The sequence below is a fragment of the Manis pentadactyla genome, chromosome 3 (assembly GCF_030020395.1).
Source record: "Manis pentadactyla isolate mManPen7 chromosome 3, mManPen7.hap1, whole genome shotgun sequence".
Classification (NCBI taxonomy): domain Eukaryota; kingdom Metazoa; phylum Chordata; class Mammalia; order Pholidota; family Manidae; genus Manis; species Manis pentadactyla.
The window spans coordinates 9,681,143-9,702,880 of record NC_080021.1 but is presented as its reverse complement, the minus strand read 5'-3'; the positions used below and the strand labels follow the sequence as shown (position 1 = coordinate 9,702,880).

General features: G+C 45.3%; 1 protein-coding gene across 1 annotated transcript in view; it reads left to right on the top strand.

The window, feature by feature from the left end:
- Positions 1-21,738, top strand: part of TG (thyroglobulin) — a 249,643-nt gene that overhangs the window by 2,659 nt on the left and 225,246 nt on the right. The window contains exons 3-11 of the mRNA XM_036890501.2: positions 54-151; positions 1,091-1,294; positions 1,676-1,835; positions 9,199-9,305; positions 9,791-9,934; positions 10,129-10,314; positions 13,622-14,722; positions 15,290-15,877; positions 21,427-21,666. Of these exons, the coding sequence (XP_036746396.2) occupies positions 54-151; positions 1,091-1,294; positions 1,676-1,835; positions 9,199-9,305; positions 9,791-9,934; positions 10,129-10,314; positions 13,622-14,722; positions 15,290-15,877; positions 21,427-21,666 (2,828 nt within the window). The remainder of the gene's footprint in view (positions 1-53; positions 152-1,090; positions 1,295-1,675; positions 1,836-9,198; positions 9,306-9,790; positions 9,935-10,128; positions 10,315-13,621; positions 14,723-15,289; positions 15,878-21,426; positions 21,667-21,738) is intronic.

Sequence of the window (21,738 nt, the reverse complement as noted above, 5' to 3'; positions counted from 1 at the left end):
TGGCTCCAGGGGCTGACAGTGGTGTCAGCCTGGTGTGTCTCTCCTGTCCTCAGGTCTGTTCAGTGCACCAATGACGGCCTCTCCTGCTGGTGTGTGGACACCGACGGCAGGGAATTGCCTGGCAGCCGGCAGCCTGGGTGGCCTGCAGCATGTGAGTGGGAAGGAGGGAGCTTGTGCCTGGGCAGGTCTCAGTCTGGCCTGCTGGATCTCCCTCTGTGAATTGGGATGACAGTCCCCACACATGGGCCCCATTTCTTATAGGAATGCTGTGATAATCAAGTGGGACAATCAAGTCACTGATTCAGCAATTAGCTGCCCTGCGTGCCAGGCAGGGAAAACGGTGCACAGACATCAAAGGCCTCTGATGCCAGAAAGTTGCCATGTATACATGAAGTGTTTTCGTACCTGAAATGTTTCTAAAATTTGAGACTTAGATTGAAAATTTCCCCGTTAAAATAATTACTATCATGAGTAGTCAAAGAAACACAGTCCCCATTTAAAGCAGGTCATAGTTACGCCTTGAACAAAGTTTAAGAGTTTAAGCTGGTCACCTTAAAATGGTGGAATTGGGCCTGGTAACAAAGCTATTACTTAAGAGAAAAGCTGTTTGGGACACTGATTTTTACACAGCCAGCAGGGCTGGCTTGGCGAGCAGGCTGGCTCCCCCCACCCTCTGGCTGAATGACCCCGGCCAGGTCTCTTGCTCTCACGCTCCTCACCTGTAACAGGAATATAGGATCTGCCTCAGAGCATGTGTGGGGATTTAAAACATTGTGAAACACTGGGCACGCAGTAGGTATCAATAGGGGCAGAAATGATTAATGTCCTTAATCATGTCCCCGAAGAAGGCGTGTACTTCAAATCTGCTTGTCCCTGATTTGGTCCACAGGATGCTGGAAGGAATAAAGCTGCATAGTCAGAACGCTGGTCCTGAGCCTACTGCCAGCTCATTGGCATCCGTAGGCTGGTGGTTCCCTGTCAGCTGTGGGAGGCACGCCCTCCCAGTTCTAGGGAGGGAGCGGGGTGCTCCTGGGCTTGGCCCTCTATCTATCCCGATGGCCCTGCCCTGACGCTGCTCTTTGTGCCTTAGGTCTGTCCTTCTGCCAGCTGCACAGGCAGCAAATCTTGCTGAGCGGCTATATTAACAGCACAGCCACATCCTACCTCCCTCAGTGTCAGGAGTCGGGGGATTACGAGCCCGCGCAGTGTGACCTGCAGCGGGAGCAGTGCTGGTGTGTGGATGCCGACGGGATGGAGGTGTATGGGACCCGCCAGCTGGGGAGGCCAGTGCGATGTAAGTGTCTGGAGCACCAGCATCCCAGAAGAGGAGGGCGTGGGCTGCTTTCCACACACAACCACACTTGGTCAGGTCTCCATGACCTGTCCCCTGGGACAGGTCAGAGACCCTGGCCCTCAATGCAGAAAGCGAAAGCATTTGAAGGAAGGTTATGTCCCTTCTAATATTTCCAGCTGATGGGCAAATAGCATTTGCTGGCTGATGGTCAGCACGTCAGCAGGATTCCAGTGAGCATTTGCAGGACTCCTGTTGCAGACCTTGGTCCCTGTGTGGTCCCTAACGGTCACATGTGTGGTATGACCATGAGCCTTGAGGCTACAGGAGCACACACCTTCCTCAGACATAAGAATTTAACATCTCTTCCTTGGAAATGTGTAGGTCCGAGGAGCTGTGAGATAAGAAACCGCCGTCTTCTCCATGGCGTGGGAGACAAGTCGCCACCCCAGTGTTCTCCAGATGGAGGGTTTATGCCCGTGCAGTGCAAGTTCGTCAACACAACAGACAGGATGATTTTCGACCTGGTCCACAGCTACAACAGGTAAGGGCAGCCGGTCCCTGGGGCGCGCCCGAGGCTGGGCCTTCCCTTCCTCTGCCAAAACTCCTACTCATGCTGGGGCTGGAGGTTTTGATAAGGAATACACACAGCCTGGTCGGAAGTGAGAGAGGCCTGAGCCTCATATTCTGTGAGTGGACATCTGCAGGGCGCCAGCATTTTAGCACAGCAAGCTGGCAGTAGTTATCCAAAGGAGGAGTACGTGGACCCTCTGGCCCAGCTGGCCTGTGGAAATAACGCCAGAACATGAAGACATCTCTACTAGGATGTCCACTGCATCATTTCCCATTTGAGCAGACAACTGGGAGCAAAGCAACTAAACACCTTAGGCTGAGTAAACGTGTACCCACCATACGTATCTATGTAGCCATTAAACAGGATGCATCAGAACTACACCAGTTGATTTGGAGAGGATTCCACAGCATATTATGATAATATGACATAAGATATGAGGTACAGATAATATGATTTAATTTTTAGACAACCAAAAAGATCCGTTTATATGCATATATGGTTATATGACTGCTTGTATCTGTATAGAACCAGGTGAGCACAGAGAAGAATATGAAGAAGCGCATACTGGGGGCTATTACAGCTACTTTGAGGGTCAGAGATGCTATGGATAAGGAGGAATAGGGAGGAGAGGGAGTCAGCAGAAAAGGAAAAAAAAGTCACTATAGAAAGCATAGATTTTTATAAATTGTGTATATGTATGTATGCACTTATAACTAAGTTTAATTTAAATATTTAAACAACTATAAAAAGGAAGATGCATTATAGATCACGGCCCAGATAATTGGATAGCTTCTGGTTATTCAAGATGGCTATTTTATTATTGTACAGGGTCCACCCAGACTTCAGATATGATTGAAATGTTCTGAGTAAAAATAAGTAAGAATATTAGTCTGTGAATACTGATAGGAATTCTCTGGAAGAACCTGAGACTTTCTGGGGCTGACCTTCAAACGACCAGTTTCTTTGCTATGTGAGAGAAAGAACGCTCATGGGCTGTGCCAGGAGGGGTCATAGACAAGCAGCCTGTGAACAGGAACTCTTCCATAGAAAGGGCTTGTTTGAGCTGCATGATATTTTTAAAACTGGGGAATCCGAAGTTGAACTCGATGAAATTTCTGTCTGTGTGGGTAAAAACAGTTGAGCATTAGCAATTGCATGTGTTCAACCTAACATACAGAATTCTGAGCTTCTGATTTTAACAAGGGTGGGAGGCTGTATGCATTCTTTCATGGCACCACGAAACTGGTCTTGGGTGGTTCTTTTTGGACGGAGTGCATCCCTTCAGTGCTCTGGGACCCTCTGAGTCCATTGCCATACTCTGGCCTGCTCCCTGCTCCCTCTATCTGCATTACCTGCTTGTCCCTATAGCGTTGCCTCTGTGACTCTCCTTCTGATTCTGACCTGTCATTTGCCCTGAGCCTCAGGGTCCCCATCTATAAAACAGAGACAACATCCCGCTCACCAGGTCCTGGTGAAGATCTGACTGCGGAAAGGGTGAATCATTATGCGTCCGTAGGGGATCCTTGCTCATCACCTGATTCACCAAACCCAGAGGAGGTTTCTCCTCCAGGCCTAGAGTGGGCCTGCCTGTGTGCACATAAGAAATCCTAAACAGCCTGATTCACAGGGCTCATTGATGCAAACCAGTGTGTGCACAGTCAAGTTCAACTGCTGCTTACTATATACAGGGAATCTGTTGTCCTTTTGCCTACTTTAATACTTCCAAAAATAATTGGGCAATTATGTTCTCTAGCATTAAACGAGGACTTAGAGCACAAAGGTTCAAGAGCTCACTCTGGGAAGCACAATTAGTGGGTGCTAAAGCTGTCTGGTCCTTTAACTATCCCACATAGCTTTGGCCCGACTCTGCTCCCCTGCAGTGCATAGCACAGAGCTGTGCACACATTAGGCCTACAGTCAGTGAGTGCTTAGAATCAAAGCATCAAAGAACTTTGAGGGGGCCAGCTTGGGGCACTGTTCACAGCTCCTTCCACAAGAGGGCAGCCAAGTTCAATGCAAGAGATGAGGACTAAGCATCCATTGTTGAAGACAGACAGATGCAAACATTTACTCCTGAAATGGGATCCTTTCTTTTATGTAAGCAAGCATATCTCAGGGCGAATTCTGATTTAGGAAGGTCCTGGGAAGGGTCAGGCAGTTGGTTACTGGAAGCTCAGTTGTAATCAGAGATTTTCTGTTAAGCAGACCTGGGCAATGCCAGGCCCAGGGACTCCAGCACCAACTGGAAGGAGTGGAGAGTTTGGGCTTAGCACCAGAGCTGCAGATAAAGCACAGGATGACCAGTTACCTTTGAAGTTCAAAGGTGCAAGGACTAAGGTGTTAGTATAAACCTGACCCCAATATTGCATCAAGAATGTTAAGCCTGGTGTGTGTGTGTGTGTGTGTGGTATATCTTAATAATCATCAGGCTTGGGTTTAGGAAAGAAAGGCCTGTGGTCAGGGAAGAGCAGAGCTGGTGCTCAGAGGCAACACTGTGAGTCTGGAGGCTACTTCACTGCTCTAGGTGAGAGGTGGGCTAGAGAGGTGATAGGGAGGATGATGGAGAGGTGAGGTGGGGTTGGAGGAGTATGTACTGGGCAGAACCCATAGAACTTGGTGAAGGAATAGATATGGAGGGTGAGGGAGAGGAAGAATCAAGGATGACCTCGAGGTCTGGTTTCTAGATGGATCCTAGGGGATAAGTTTAGAGAGGAAAAATCATAAATTTGATTTTGGAATATTGAATCTGAGGGCATTCTTTTGGGAAGTTCACAGATAAGTAGCTCAAGGCAAGTTGACGTCTTTCCATGGGGTGATGAGGGCCCATTGGGCTGGAAGCCTGTCGGGAGCTCATTTGCCAAACTGTGGTAGGTTGCTAATGAGTTGGATGCTAATTTGCAATGACCTTGGCCATAGTGCTTGCCCATTTGAAGCAGGTCCTTTTGCCTCTGGAAGAAGACCACTGCTGACTACACCTGTATGACTGGTGACTCTTAAAAACCATGTTGTGATGAGGAATAAGCTTCAGTGTTTCTTCTGACTCTTTCCCCGCTCTTGCCCAACCACGAACTAGAGTAATGCACTCTGACTACGCAGATTGTAGATAAACATCGTAGGAGTTGACGCCATTACCAAGACCTTTGCGTCTGAGTTAAAATTAAGTTAATTGGTTTCCTTATCAGCCGTTGTTCTCAGTGACTAAGCTCATTCAAACTTCCTGAGCAACCAGCCTCACCTCAAATACCTTGCAACCCACGTTATCCAGAGAATCCATTGAGAAGGACCAGACGCACCTTGGCATGTGGCAAAGGGGCATCATTACCTGAACTTGTGGGCAACCACATGGAGAAATCCTCACTGACGAACCATCTGATTATCCTCCCATAGGTCTTGTGCGGTGTGGTCTGCACTGCACCAGGCTCTATGCTAGCTTACAGCTCCTACCTTGAAGAGCGGTCCTCTAGTAGGAACCAAATAAATTGCTAATTAACTGATGGTTAGATTTCTGGAGGGACTGTCGCAGGTGGAGAATCTGACTGAGCAGGTGTGTCCACTACCTGAGCCCAGAAGCAGGAACCCTGCTCTGCAAGGGAGCACAACCCGTTGCCTGCAGGGACTGACGTTTTGTGTTCCGCGAAGCCTTATTTGTGATTTCTCTAAGTTGGCCACAATCTGACATAAACTCAGAAATCATTTCCCACCCCACTACTATTTTCTTTTGTGAGTACTCTTTTATGATCATCCTGACACTTTGCTTTTTATCCAGCGCAAAGGGAAGCATCCTTTCCCAGTAGATTAAATAGATACATATTTTGTTTTTAAATTTTGTGTTGATTTTTCTCTTCCTGTTCTGATATGTCCAGAATCACGAGGAAGGCAAAATAAGGGTGGAAAATCAGAAGAAGGAAAGGTGAAGATTGATACATACCATTCATTCTATGAAGTTATAACAAATGTGAGGGGCTGCATACTGGTCTCTGAGCTTCCTGGAACCAGAGAAAGAGGAAATAGTGTAAATTACTTGGTTCCTACCAAATAAAAATAGTCTCTCAGAGGAACACAGTTTTTTACTCTATGAGGGTGGAAAGAGCTTTGTGTCTTGGGCCCTCGCTAAGGGGATAATGTGCTATGGGACTTGACAATATGCTGCTGCCAACAAGACCATCCATCTCCTAAGGCCGGTGCCTGGAGGAGCAGTGGGCGGAGCATGTTCATGAATGGCGCTTCAGTGAAGGAGATGCACAGGTCCTGTGGTCTCCAGCAGACTTGTGCCTCCTTCTGTGACATCACCTCTCAGTTTTCTCTTCTGCCCACACTCGTCCTCTGTCTCCCACCGTGAAGTTGGAGGCATGTCAATGATCCTTCTAGACATGGTCCCCAATCCGTTTTCTCCTTGTCAAGTCGTTATTCTCAGCTTTAGAATCCCGCTCAAGACTCCCGTCCTGTGGGAGCACTCTTTGGCCACCCAGCAGGTCCCAGGTATGAGGCTGGAGCCAGGGCTGCCCACCTTTCCACAGGACTTGAGGTTCATTTCAGTAGTTTGGGCTTTTCCTGGGGTGGCAGAGAAGGGTGGAGTCTAATAAGCAGAAGGTTGAAAGTGTTGCAAAGGCCCTCTGCCCTAGGCGACAGTAAAACACCAAAAACCTTAGCAGAAGCAGCAAGCAAACCTTGCTGATCTCAGTGCCAATGATCATGCCGGGAGAGGGGTCCCAAATTCGTAGATGGGGATAGTGGTTCAGAAATCAGCCACAAAAATCAGATTGTATTAGATTGCATTGCGGGATTCAGTTTGAACTTACAGTCACGGGGGCAGGGCGCTCTGAGGACCATGCTCTGTTTAAGTGGTAGCCTCCCCATCCCGCCAGCTGCTGTTGTTGAAAGAACATTGCAGATGGTCTCAGGATACCTGGCCCCCGGTCTTGGCTGAGGAATCTTGAACCAGTCACCTCACCACTCATGTCCCAGTTTACTCATTTGTAAAATGGAGGTTTTTACAGGTTGTTGCAAGGATTAAATGAGATGAAGTATGGAGAGTGTTAGGCTTAGAGTGTGACCCTCCAATACCTGTCACCTGTTGTTATTTTCATCAGTGACAATTAGTGGCAATAATCCCACATACCTAGGCCCGGAATTCTGATATGTTTTGCTCCAGACTCTGAACTCTTCTCATTGCATACAGAATTGGGGGACTAAGGGTGGGGCAGGGTGTCTGCCCGGAGGTGAGCAGAGGACGGCCCTAGAGTGTCCAGGTCAGTAGCTGGACTTCAGCTGGTCTCCTTGGGACAATGGGAGGACCCTCCCTCCAGCTGCAGCCATGGGAATTTCCAGTATGCGGGAGGCGGGGATGTCAAAAGAGAGGGCCATGCAAAAAAGCCCAGGGAAGCCCAGGTACTGGGTAGCTTTTAAGACCAGGAACCCAGAGAGGACTTTGGCCCTGAAGCTCTGGGATGAAGATGGCTCAAAGGTCCTGCTGGTTGCACTGGCCCTGGGATAGGATGTTGAGGTGGGCCTTGGGTTGAATTGACAGAACATGGGCCTGGAGTGATGTAAACTTCCTGTGCCTCCTGGACTAGGTTTCAGGACCTCAGGCCAGCGACCCATCAGTGCATTCATTCAGCACCTGTGTCTTCATCTGTTTGATGCCAGGATGAGCTAGGTGCCAGGCATACAGAGAAGACTGTCAGAACAAAACAGTCATGTGTCTTTCAGGATATGAGACAGGAACCAGGTATAGCCAAACCCATGTTGAGTAACACCATTGGCAGAGACACATATATTACATGGTGTGTAAGACCTGGATCTGAACCCTTAGCTCCCACCACTATTTCAAGATGGTGGCCGACTGCCTTACCTTCTTGGCCTCTAAAGTGGGGATGAAAAGCACCACCTGCTTTTTAGGCACATTAGCTGGATTAAACAAGTCACTGTATATTAAATATTCTGCAGGTTGTCTTTTACAAAGCAGTGCTCAATGAATGCAAGTGGTTAATTCAATACTAAGTGTGTTAATAACAATTATCCTAGGTTCCAATTAATGAACTTTTATTATATATGTCTAAGTAGGGGCAGCTAGGCAAAATGAGTTTTAGTTTCTATTATGCATAACTCACCATAGCATTCTTTTTTATTTAGCTCATACATGCACAATAATAAACCAACAACCTGGAAAACACCCATAATACTATAGTTTTTTCATAGGATTTGTGTCCCATGTTCATTTCCATTCAAATTAACTACCGCGTGTTGTACCCCTGTTCAGCCCCTGAGCAGTTAGCTGCACCATCTATTACCTTCCAATACAGGTTCGCTTATGTAGTCGTAATTGTAGTATAGGTACAGACCATTTTGCATTCTGTCCTTTTTATATAATGCATCCATTTAAGGGATTTACTATATAATTTACCTATCACTGGACATTAAGGTTGTTTTCAGTATTTTCTAGAGTAGATTGCACAGCCACAGACCTATTTGTGCAGAGAGCTGCTGGTTCTGCTAACTTACTATCCAGGGAGATATTTCCAGACATACTTGGTTCTCATGTACTAGCTATGTAGGGCATAAAAGCAAATCTCTCAATAGAGCATAAAGATGAAAAGTTTCTCTCTGGTTGCTAAATCATTGCACATGGGAAAAACTCCTTAATATGGCTTTACATCAACTAAGCTCCATATTACTTCCAGCATTGGGAACCCAGCCAAGAAGCTTCTTACAGGAATTGTCAGTTCAGACATGATTTAGGCATACTTTTTATCAACTTATGGGAAGAGGTGTATAGCTCTTGTTACTGATGTCATACTGACTTTTTCAACTGGAACTGAGAAATGTCCTGAAGAATTTCCTGTGGTGGAATCTGGCTTCTTTTCAAGCTCATGAAAAGTTGTAAAGGGCCCTGAAGTTCTTTGATTTCCCCACATGAGATCATCTACAATGTACCATATGTTTGTAAAGCAAATTTGGCCTGTGGTGTCTGGGGTTATGCTCTAGTAAAGGAACTAGTTAATGTCATGTTTATTGCCTGTTTTCTGCTTGATCCAATGAGACACATGCTTGGGTATAAATTGGTCAAATGCCACGAATAAGGACAATGGCTAATTAGTGGATGACAGCCAAGCACAGTTCTATTTGAACAGGTGCAGCCTAGCTCTGGCCAGGTAACACCAACTTAGAAAAGAAATACATTTACTATGGGAAACATGGAGCAAGTGGCAGCAGATAAAAAAGCAGATGTTACTTCTCCCCAGATGAGATGAGACCACATTAACTTATTTCCACAGGAAGAAGTCCTGATGACTTGACTTTTATGAAAAGGTAACCATAAATCTCATTCTCTCAGATTTCCAGATGCATTTGTGACCTTCAGTGCCTTCCGGAGCAGGTTCCCAGAGGTGTCTGGGTATTGTCACTGTGCTGACAGTCTAGGGCGGGAACTGGCTGAGACAGGTAAGCATACCTCAGGCAATCTGAGGCAGGGAGGGAGTAGCACACACTAGGCCTGAGAGCCTAAATATCATTACCTGCAAATCATAAACCATAGTGACTGCCTGACCTCAGGCTGTTGTGGGTATTGAAGAGGGCATGGTTAGCAAACTTTCATCTATGGTACTTAGAATGCAGCTGCTGCTGACCCGTTTGGTGCCTTTGTGCACACTGGAAAGAGGCCCCTCCCCACTCCCCCAAGGAAAGCTTGAGAGTGGAACACAGGATGGATGGATTTCTCATACTCTGACATTTGTGCTGTGAACAACCTGTACAACCATACATAGCAACACTGACTTTGGAAACCATTAAAGTCTTATTTAAACCCAATGCATTAATGATGCTTGTGAAGGCTTGGGCCCTCTTTATTGTAATCTGTTTGCCCAGCAACATCAGGACTTCCTTTCTGAATGAGCCCATCTCTTGAGACACTCACTGTCTTTGTTTAGGTTTGGAGCTGTTACTTGATGAAATTTATGACACCATTTTTGCTGGCCTGGACCTCGCTTCCACCTTCACTGACACCGCCCTGTACCGGATATTGCAGAGACGGTTCCTAGCAGTTCTACTAGTCATCTCTGGCAGATTCCGATGTAAGTAATAAACTGACAACAGATGTGCGTGTTTCAGCTAGGAGGAGACCACTTGGCTTTTCAATTTGCTGCCATCTCCATGGCTGTTCCACCAAAGTGGGTGTGGAGATTTGAAAAAATTTTAACAGCAAAGACAATGCATGCTGTAAGCATCTCAGGTCTTGTTTACACACTGTAAACACTATTTCTCCTAGGCCCCACCAAGTGTGAAGTGGAGCGGTTTACAGCAACCAGGTTTGGTCACCCCTTTATTCCGAGCTGCCACCGAAATGGGGACTACCAGGCCATGCAGTGCCACAAGGAAGGGCTGTGCTGGTGTGTGGACACCCGAGGAAAGGAGATTCACGGGACTCGGCAGAAAGGGGAGCCGCCATCCTGTGGTGGGTTTCCTCTCAAGGGCTTCCTCTTTCCATCTCGTCAGGTCATGTCCCCTGGACTGTTTCTCCAGACCAGCTGCTGCAGAACCTATTAATTACACTGCCTCCTGAGTGCCCCCCAAAGGCCCTGCAAGCGCCACCTGCTGGAAGACCTGTTATTTGTCATTAACTTCCAGCATGTTTCTCATCCTGTCAGACATAGTTGCTTCCTCAGGTTGCTCAGAGGGTATTAGAGGCCTCAGAGGTGAAGAAAACAATAGAGAAGTAAGTTTACATGTAGTGTGACAGAAGTGCGTACTGGTAACTAAACGAGCACAGAGCGGGGTGGGGTCAGTTCTGTCTTGCAGCATTTAGAAAGATGAGACATTCAGGAGAGCTTCATGGAGGAGGTGACACTTGACTAGCATCTTCTAAAATATAGATACTTCCTGAAGGAAGAAAATTAGAAAAGGTGTTCTCTGTACAGAGAGCAGGAGAAGACAAATCATAAGGACATAAATAACAGGCATTAATATGCCACCCCTTGCATATCACTAAATTTGCAAGAAGGATAGAGGAGAAAATTGTTGGAGTATGACAGGGCAGGGCTCTGAACTCTAAGGCTAGGTGCAAAGCCAGGGGTAGACTAGTGAGGTCTTTCATATCAAAGTATGGGCCTGTGGGCTTCATCCTGGAGGTCAGGGGGAGGTAATCAGGGCTTCTAAGCTGGCGACGGAGTCATGGGTTTGTGTGTAAGAAGGCCCTCCAGACATTTTGGAGAAGGGATTGAAAGGAGCATTAGACTGCAGGCTGTGGGCTGGTTTGAAGGTCACTGCAAGGCCTGCAGAGGGCTGAGGGGACCCTATTACTTTCCTGGGGCTGCTGTGACAAAGTACTACCGGCTCAGTGCCTTAGAACAACAGAAATTTACTCTCACAGTTCTGGAGCCTAGAAGTCCAGCACAGAGGTGTCTGCAGGGCCACGCTCCCTCTGAAGGACCCGGGGTCGGGTCTCTCCGTGCCTCTTCCCTAGCTTGTGACAGTCACCAACAGTCTTCGGTGCGCCTTGGTTTGTTATGGCATTGCTTCTGAACTCTCTCTCCTCCAGTATTACCTCTTCTTAACTAGTTCCATCTACAATGACCCCATTTCTAAATAAGGTCGCATTCTGAGGTTCCAGGAAGGGCCTGAGTTTGGGGAGACACTATTCAACTCAGTTCAGGGACCAATACTAAAGTAGAAGCAGTGGGCCGGGGAGAAGGGAGTGGGTTTGGACACATCTCTAGGCATTCCAGTAAGACGCCAGTCCGCCTCCCCCAGTCAGACTCCAAAGGGTGCCAGTGACAAGGGAGAGGCGGGGTCTGGGAGCGCTCGCAGGCCTCCCACCGGGGCGAGCCGGGTGGATTCAGGAAGACATGAAACAGTGAAGGAGGACGGCGAGTCTTTTTATAGCCTAAATAGATATGTATTAAAGTTCATTTAATTCCTGTTAAATCATTTCATTTCTCCAACTTAACATTTTGAATATTCTGCATGGTGTTTGGTAGTGAGAAAATATAGAAAAGGAAAATTGAAAAGCTCTGCCTTGAAAATATTCACAATACTTCCATTAAAATCTAGAGAATATTGTACTTTCCTGTTTTCAGGTGGAAATGAAGAACTATGGTTTTCCAAATGAAAATCAAGAGTACTCCCAAATATAGGGATCATATAATTTTACTTTCCTTTCTGGCATATCAGTCCTATTTCCAAGGTAATGCCACATGGAACCAATATCAGAATATTTTGCCTTGGAAATACTGCATAACAAATGAGTAGAAGGGATATGCTCTTAATTTGGAAAGAGAGTCAACAAAGCCACGACCTTTATTTCTTCCATGTCTCCCTGTAATATCCATTAAAGGAGGCTATGGTCTGCTTAAGGGATGTGTTATGCGTTTTGATGTTGCCAGTCTTTTTTTCTCTCTCTGACCACATGTTCCAGTTCTTTCTCTGTTGCCTGGCTACGGAGGGAAACTGGCTGACTTCCTTTTTGGCATCCATGTGAACCGAGGGGAAAGAATTATTTTATAAAATTGGGGGTGGGTTGGTGGTTGAAAAGGACATCTGAGATTTATGGTTTTATGGAGAAAAGTGGAGCTAATTGACTTGCACCCATGTGGAATTTGAATTTAAAATATTTTTTCTTAATGTGATTACATGATCTAGGATGTTCAGATAGAATGACCTGACTATGCATGGAGGTGTTTATTTAATTAGTGTTTCAAGGGATGGTCAAGAAGCCTAGAAAAATACGCTAAGTGTGCTTACTGAGTGGGCATTATCATATTATATTATGGGAAAGACTGTATTTCCCATAATACATTATAATATATATTACAACATTGGAAAATGTTTCTTATTAGAGGAAATACTAGTAGCAGAGAAAGCATGGTTCTTATCCTCAAAGAGACTATAAACTAGTTAGCCTTGACAAGACTGCCCACAGGAGGAACAAGGCGGCCACATGAAGAGAGTGTAGTGAAGCATTCAAGTCTGTTAAGAATTCTAACCAGAGAATGCTGGAAAACATTTCATTAAGAACATATTTGTCAGTGTGTTAGTTTCCTAGGGCTGCCGTAACAAATTACCATGCACTGGGTGGCTTAAAACAACAGAAATTTATGCTCTTACACTTCTGCAGGCCAGAAGTCTGAAATGAAGGTATCAGTGGGGCCACACTCCCTCTGAAGGCTCTAGGAAGGACTCCCTCTGCGCCCCATCCCAGCTTCTGGTGGTTGCTGGCAGTCCTTGGTGCCCTTGGCTTGCAACTGCATCTCTCCAATCTCTGCTTCCAGCTTCACTTGCCCTTCTTATGAGGACACCATCCTTGGATTTAGGGCTCACCCTAATCCCATATGATGTCTCTCAACCAGTCACCTTTGCAAAAACCCTGTTTCAAAATGAGGTCACGTTCTGATGTTCCAGCTGGACATGGATATTGGTCAGCGAAGAGGGAAGGACACCATTCGATCCAGTATGTTTGGTGCCCATGTGTGGTCAGGTTTACAGAAGGCAGGCTGGTGTCTATGAGCCCTGCCTCAGAAGGCGGTCACCCTCTAGTGCAAGCTAGGAGAGGAAGTCATGTCAACTAGCATACTCACTCCCCCCAGATGGCCTCCACATATGTGTTCAGAGGGAAAGGATAAAATAAAAGGATGCTGAGAAGAGGTACCAAATGCAGGTGTCATGATTGAATTTTTTGACATCTTTCTCTCAGAAAGATCTGAAGGGTTGTCTCAGGGTTACTTGTGATGTTAAACCATTTCTCCCACTCGCTCTGTCTTGTGCAGCTGAAGACCGATCCTGCGCCTCAGAGAGGAGACGGGCCTTGTCTAGACTCCACTTCGGGCCCTCGGGTTACTTCAGCCAGCGCAGCTTGTTCCTGGCTCCCCAGGGAACACAGGTCTCTCAGAGAGCAGCCAGAGCTGCCACCTCCTGCCCTCCTTGGATCAAGGAGCTCTTTGTGGGCTCCGGGATTCTCCGCCCATTGGTAGAGTGGCAGGGTGAACGCTTGGCCTCCCCAGAGAGTCTCCTCAAAGAAGCCATCGGAGTGATTTTTCCCTCCCGGGAGCTGGCTCGTCTTGCCCTTCAGGCTACCGCCAACCCAGAGCGACTCCAGCAAAACCTCTTTGGAGGGAAGTTTTTGGTGAATGTTGGCCAGTTTAACTTGTCTGGAGTCCTTGGCACAAGAGGCACCTTTAACTTCAGTCAATTTTTCCAACAATTTGGTCTCCCAGGCTTCCAGAATGCAGGGGAATTAAGAGATCTAATTAAGCCCCTCCCAGTGGGATTGGATTTAAATCCTGCCCCGGAAATCCCCAAAGCCTCTAAGAAGGTTGTTGCTATGAATAAGCCAATTGTGGGCAGCTTTGGATTTGAAGTCAATTTACAAGATAACCAAAATGCCCTGGAAGTTCTTGCTTCTCTCCTGGAGCTTCCAGAATTCCTTCTCTTCTTGCAGCATGCTATTTCTGTGCCAGAAGACATAGCAAGGGATTTGGGTGACGTGATAGAAATGGCATTCAGCTCCCAGGGCTGCGAGCAGGCACCTGGCAACCTGTTTGTCCCCTCGTGTTCAGCAGAAGGAAGCTATGAGGATGTCCAGTGCTTTGCTGGGGACTGCTGGTGTGTGGACTCCCGGGGCAAAGAACTTCCCAGCTCCAGGGTTAGAGGTAGACGGCCACAGTGCCCCACAGAATGTGAAAAGCAAAGGGCTCGCATGCAAAGCCTCTCAAGTAGCCAGCCCGCTGGGTCCAGCCTGTTTGTCCCTTCTTGTTCCAGTGAGGGGCATTTCCTACCCGTCCAGTGCTTCAACTCAGAGTGCTACTGTGTTGATGCTGAGGGTCAGGCTATTCCTGGAACTCGAAGCTTCCTTGGAGAACCCAAGCAATGTAAGTCCGTTGGGTATTCCGTCTACAAATTCTGATTCTCTCTTGGGGTCCTGCATTATAGAAAAAAAGAATTCAGTCATAGCTAACGCCCAAACTCCTGTTAATGACAACAGTTGGTTAAATGGTTAAAATAAAAATTATTCAGGAAAGTCTTGATAACATTAACCATTCTAATGAGTGAATAGGGAGACTGATTTGGTCTTAAGGAACTGCTCCATGTGTTTTTGCAGTGCTGATAACAGCTGCCCTCAACAGTGGCAATTTAGTGATACAGGTGCACTCTGTCTAGGTGTTATTTACAAATTTAAGGTTGATGGGATTTCTATGGTTGTATAAGGTCTTTGATGGAGTTTGGACAGCTGAGGGCTTCTGTCTAGGACTGTTAGACTTACTAAACTTTCTTGGGGAAGTGGCTAAAGCAAAAAAGTATATTAATATTGCTAGGAACCAAGATACCAGCTGTATCAGTTATAGAAAAAAGATACAGTACAAATTTGAAAAAGCTAAGTAATTGGGCTTGTTAAGCTTCTTAACCTCACACATCTGCTCATTGTTGTTCCTCCCCAGGCCCCACACCCTGTCAGCTGCAGGCTGAGCAAGCCTTCCTTGAGACAATGCGGGCCTTCACCTCTAATTCCAGTCTGGCACCCTCCCTCTCCAGCATCTACATTCCACAGTGCAGTGCCAATGGGCAGTGGAGACATGTGCAATGCGACGGGCCCCCCGAGCAGGCCTTCGAGTGGTATGAACGATGGAGGTCTCAGAACAGTGGTGGCCAGGAGCTGACCCCTGCCGAGCTGCTGATGAAGGTCATGGGCTACAGAGAAACAGCTTCCAGAAACTTCCATCTCTTTATTCAAAGTCTGTATGAGGCTGGCCAACAAGACATCTTCCCAGGACTGGCAAGATACCCTTCTCTCCAAGATGTCCCACAGGCAGTGTTGGCAGGAAACCTAACCCAGCCTGGGGGGAACATCTTCCTAGAGCCCTACCTCTTTTGGCAGATCCTAAATGGCCAGCTTAGTCGATACCCAGGGCCCTATTCAGATTTTAGCACCCCTTTGGCACACCTCGACCTTCGGAGGTGCTGGTGTGTGGATGAGGCTGGTCAAGAACTGGAACGGACCCGGACCGAGCCAAGCAAGGTTCCAGCATGTGAGTGAAACCATGTGGAGACCTGAATTTGTGCTTTTTAAAAAAAGATGTCTGGGGGGAGGGTAAAGAGTGTCAAAGCTGGAACAGCCAGATATCCCTTTAGTATATGGTTGAGGAAACTGAATATATAGTCAGCTTGGGCTGCTAAAACAGAATATGGCAGGCTGGGTGGCTTAACCAACAGACAGCTGTTTCTCGCAGTTCTGCAGGGTGGAAACCAGATTTAGGTGCGGGCAGACTCAGCTCCCGGTGAGAGCCCACGTCCTGGCTCTCAGGTGGCCGCCTCCTTGTTGTCTACTCACAGGGCAGAGGGAGGGAGAACTCTGTTCTCTTCCTCTTCTTATAAGGGTACCAATCCCATCACAAGGACCCCACCCTCAGGACCTCATCTAAACCTAATCCCCTCCCAAAGGTCCCGCCTCCGAATACCATCACACAGGTGTTAGGGCATTAGCACATAAGTTTTGGGGAACACATTCAGTCTAGAACACTGAGGCTTATAGAAGGGGAGTCATTTCCCCACATGTACAAAGTCAAGTGTTGGCAAAGTTAATGTAGTTCACTTTTGAGTTTTCATATAATTGATTATTTAAACCAATGCCTCAAATTTTAATTGGATGTTTTCTGTATTCAAGGCATTATCTTAGGCCCAATGAAGGCTGTAAAGTGAATATGACCTGGCTTTGTACCTCTATGCTTTAGTAATCTCTCCTAAGTTACCTGTACCATTTAATTAACCAACACATATTATGAGGGTCTTGCTGCTTACAAAGACACAGCTACTAGGTGCTCAGGACCTCGATAAGTGCTTCTGCTTTCAAAATGCCTTTAATTTCTTGGAGGGGTTTAATTAAATGACTAATTGGAAAGCTGCTGAATGAGATCACTTAAGTTCAGCTTTGTAGCACGTAGACTTACTGGGAAGCTGTGGTGTATGAGGCATAAACAGAAGGAGGGTGATTCTGTGTCTTCAGTTAAAATGCTTTGTTTCCAAGTAACCATGCCAGCAGTTTGAAAGAACAACCAGGCAGATTCAACACTGTTATTATCATATCAGAACCTCTCTAACCAGCCATTGCAAATATTATAAATAATATTATAGCTGTTCAAGTCCAATGAAATCTCTCAGTTCATTCTTTGCCATATTCAACATTGTCCAGACCTTTCTATTTTGACATTAGCCCAAGTCTAGGCTTTAACAGCAAATGGGCTTTTAGAACGTTGGGTAATAGGGACATGTGATGAGACCGTAATACCTGGGCATTTTGAACAGACTGGAGATCCCACTAGGATTCTCCATTAAAATGTCAAGTTCTAGCAATAGGCTGACTCTCAAAGTCAACATATAGGTATTGGCATGACTGCTCAATTAGAAGTCACTTATTCTTTGAGACTCTCTATACTAATAAGCAGGTCTGCTCTATGGGGGTATTCTTTTTTTTAATTTGGTATCATTAATATACAGTTACATGAGCAACATGTGGTTACTAGATTCCCCCCATTATCAAGTCCCCACCACATACCCCATTACAGTCACTGTTCGTCAGCATAGTAAGATGGTATAGAATCACTACTTGTCTTACCTGTGCTCTACTGCCTACCTTGTGTCCTCCCGTATATTATGTGTGCTAATCATAATACCCCTTATTCCCCTTATCCCTCCCTTCCCACCCACCCTCCCCAGTCCCTTTCCCTTTGGCAACTGTTAGTCCATTCTTGGGTTCTGTGAGTCTGCTGCTGTTTTGTTCCTTCAGTTTTTGCTTTGTTCTTATGCTCCACACATTAGTAAAATCATTTGGTACTTGTCTTTCTCCACCTGGCTTATTTCACTGAGTATAATACCCTCTAGCTCCATCCATGTTGTTGCAAATGGTAGGATTTGTTTTCTTCTTATGGCTGAATAATATTCCATTTTGTATATGAACCACATCTTCTTTATCCATTTATCTCCTGATGGACACTTAGGTTGCTTGCATTTCTTGGCTATTGTAAATAGTGCTGCATTAAACATAGGGGTGCATATGTCTTTTTCAAACTGGGCTCTTGCATTCTTAGGGTAAATTCCTTAAAGTGGAATTCCTGGGCCAAATGGTATTTCTATTTTTATTTTTTTGAGAGACCTCCATACTGCTTTCCACAATGGTTGAACTAGTTTACATTCCTGCCAGCAGTGTAGGAGGGTTCCCCTTTCTCCACATCCTCGCTAGCTAACATTTGTTGTTGTTTGTCTTTTGCCTGTTGACCATCTTAGTTTCTTCTTTGGAGAAGTGCCTGTTCAGCTCCTCTGCCCATTTTTTAATTGGATTATTTGCTTTTTGTTTGTTGAGGTGCATGAGCTCTTTGTATATTTTGGATGTCAATCCCTTATCGGATATGTCATTTATGATTATATTCTCCCATACTGTAGGATGCCTTTTTGTCCTACTAATGGTGTCTTTTGCTGTACAGAAGTTTTTAGTTTGATATAGTCCCACTTGTTCATTTTTGTTTCCCTTGCCTGGGGAGATATGTTCATGAAGAAGTTGCTCATGTTTATATTCAAGAGACTTTTGCCTGTATTTTCTTCTAAGAGTTTTATGGTTTCATGACTTACATTCAGGTCTTTGATCCATTTCAAGTTTACTTTTGTGTATGGAGTTAGACAGTAATCCAGTTTCATTCTCTTACATGTAGCTGTCCAGTTTTGCCAACACCAGCTGTTAAGAGGCTGTCATTTCCCCATTGTATATCCATGGCTCCTTTATCATATATTAGTTGACCATATATGCTTGGGTTAATATCTGGACTCTCTATTCTGTTCCACTGCTCTGTGGCTCTGTTCTTGTGCCAGTACCAAATCATATTGATTACTGTGGCTTTGTAGTAGAGCTTGAAGTTGGGAAGCGAGATCCCCCCTGCTTTATTTTTCCTTCTCAGGATTGCTTTGGCTATTCGGGGTCTTTTGTGGTTCCATATAAATTTTAGAACTATTTATTCCAGTTTGTTGAAGAATGCTGTCAATATTTTGATAGGGGTTGCATTGAATCTGTAGATTGCTTTAGGCAGGATGGCCATTTTGACAATATTAATTCTTCCTCCCCAAGAGCATGGGATGAATCTCCATTTATTAGTATTATGGGCATATTCTTATAATTTTAGATGCTTTAAGACTGAATTTGGTCTTCTTTGGATCTAGTTTTTGGGGCCAGAGTTGCTAATACCAAAGCCTCTTATAAATTTTAGTAGCTAGTCTTATTCACCGTGGCCTGAATGCTGGGCAAAGCATAAGAACTGGCTTAGAATATATATTGACTTTTCCACTAAGTAACAAGAGGCTGTGTGGTGAAAACCACCTGGGTGTCCAAGATGATACATTAGGAAGCAAATACTAGAGATTACATCTATATTTAGTATTTTTGTCTTTTCTTTTTGAATTTCTAATTTTGTTTTTGCAATTAAGTGTTTGCTGAAACAGCTGAGAAAACTGTACCTAATTTATTATATTATCATAGCAGTACACATGTATATGTTGTAAAGAAATAAACATATTTTGTGGGTGCATGTTCAAATTCTTTTGTTGCTAGAAATTAAGAATCTCTGATTCCACCTGCTGAATCAGAATCTGCATTTCTACAAGATCTCTAGGTGGAGTGAATGCTCCCTAGAGCTTGAGAGGAACTGGCCTAGAGGACAGGGCACTAGTGTCTTGAGTCCTGGTTCTGTTACCAGCTACTCTGTGAGCCAGATGAATCTTAGTTTCACCTGTAAACTCTAAGTTATGATAAATAACCACCTCAAACGTTGTGAGAGTTATAAGTTAATAGATGTAAAGCAACAAGCCTGGTACATGAAAAGTCCTTAATAAATTACTGGATTAGCACAACTGATAGTAAATAATGAAGTGAACCATAACTTCCCACGCACAGAGAGGATGATGGCTTAGGGGATGAGGTCAGGTCCTGTCCATATCACCATCTCTGCCCTGTTTGAAGGTTAGTTTTCTTTCTTTAATATGGACTTATTAACTATCTACTGTGTGTACTCTGCTGTATGATGGGGAGATGGTCATGAGAAAGGTATGTTTTCTGCCCTAAGGGGCTCAGGGACCAGTGTGGGAAACAGATGTATTATCAGGTAAATAACAGACTGAAATGGTAGAACAGAAGCGTGAACACAGTGGAGGATGCCCAGACAATGGGCTACTCACTGATTGGGGACTAGGTAAAGATTCACATGGCATCATCTTCTGGATTGTACGGGGTGTTTTCTCAGGTAAAAAAATGTGGCAGACCTTTCCTAACAGAGGAAATAATATGTGCCAAGTCAGGGAAGCTGTAAGAGGTCCTCTTTTGTTGGGAAGGTCAGTGTGGTAAGAAGGGAGAGGTTTTAGGAGGGAATAATAGAAGAAGAGGATAAAGGTAAATTGGGGCCTTTGTTTAAAAAGGTCCTATGTGTCCAGTCACAGAATTTTCATTCTCTTCTTGAAGAAGTGGACAGAAAGCATAGATAATTTAAGAGTGAGTTTTTGCTTCAGGAATTCCAAACCATTTGGATTGGTGTAATAGATTTTTTGATTGGGGGCATTCACAGAAGGTTATAATGTCTTCAAATCCCAGAAGTCAAAGGTTTCTGTTGCGCCTATGCTCTCAAAAGAATCCACTGAACACCTTGACTGTTGAATTCATAGCATGATTGGCTAAAATAAATATGGCCAGGGTGGCTTTTGTTAGTAGTGACAATTTCAAGGGCAACATGTGCCAGACACTGTGCCAAGCACTTCAAATGCAATAACTCATGGAATAATTGTGAAATTACTATGGGGTAGATGCCCCAAGTTATCCTCATTTCACAGATCACAAGACTGAAGCTCAGAAGAGTTAAGTACATTATCCAAAATCACATAGCTAATAAGCAATCAAGCTGGCATTTGAATCTCAGTGGTCTCTGAGAGCCATGCTCTTTTCTCTTTATAAGAATAATTCTGTACTCACCTACTATGCCTCCCTTCAACTTCGGATACCCATCCATCCTCTCCCCAATCCATCCACTCACCTGTGCACTCACCTGTCTACTCACCCATTCACTCATCCATTCATGCACCCATCCATCTGTCTATCCTTCCAGGAGAGGCATCTGGTTAAGGATTACTGGTTCTAGAGTCATACTGACTAGAATTCCAAATCAACTACTTGCTAGCTAGGAGCTTGTTTAAGTTCTATGACTTCTCCATGGCCTCAGTTTCTCATCTGCAACACACAGTTAATAAGGTCTTACTGGGCTGTTGCACAGATTAGATTAGATTGTCTGTGTAACTGTGCTTAGTACAATACCTGGTGTTGAGTAAACATTAGCTATTAGTAATCTTCTTATATTGTAGGTCCTCCATAAATGTTGGGTGAATGAAATTGTGAAGATAAAACAGAAAGAACATTCCGGGTTGTGGGAAAAACTGGGGCAAAGGAAATACCTGAGGCAGAACATGTGCTTGTGTGTATGCACATACACTTCAAAGGGGTCAAGGGAATTGTCTGTGGTGGGTGAATTCACCCGTGATGTCTTTATTCCTCTAGGTCCTGGCTCTTGTGAGGAAGTGCAGCTTCGCGTCTTGCAGTTCATTAAGGAAACAGAAGAGATTGTCCTGGCTTCCAACAGTTCTTGGTTCTCTCTGGGAGAGAGTTTCCTAGCAGCCAAAGGAATCCAGCTGACCAATGAGGAGCTCACCCTTCCTCAACTTTCCCCGTCCCGGGAGGCTTTCTCAGAGAAGTTTCTGAGCGGGGGCGATGACGCCATTCGTTTGGCAGCTCAGTCTAGTGAGTGCCATGCTCTTCTGGTTTCTTGTGCCATCTCTCTGGGGAAACAAGAGCCTGAATTACGTCCTCTTC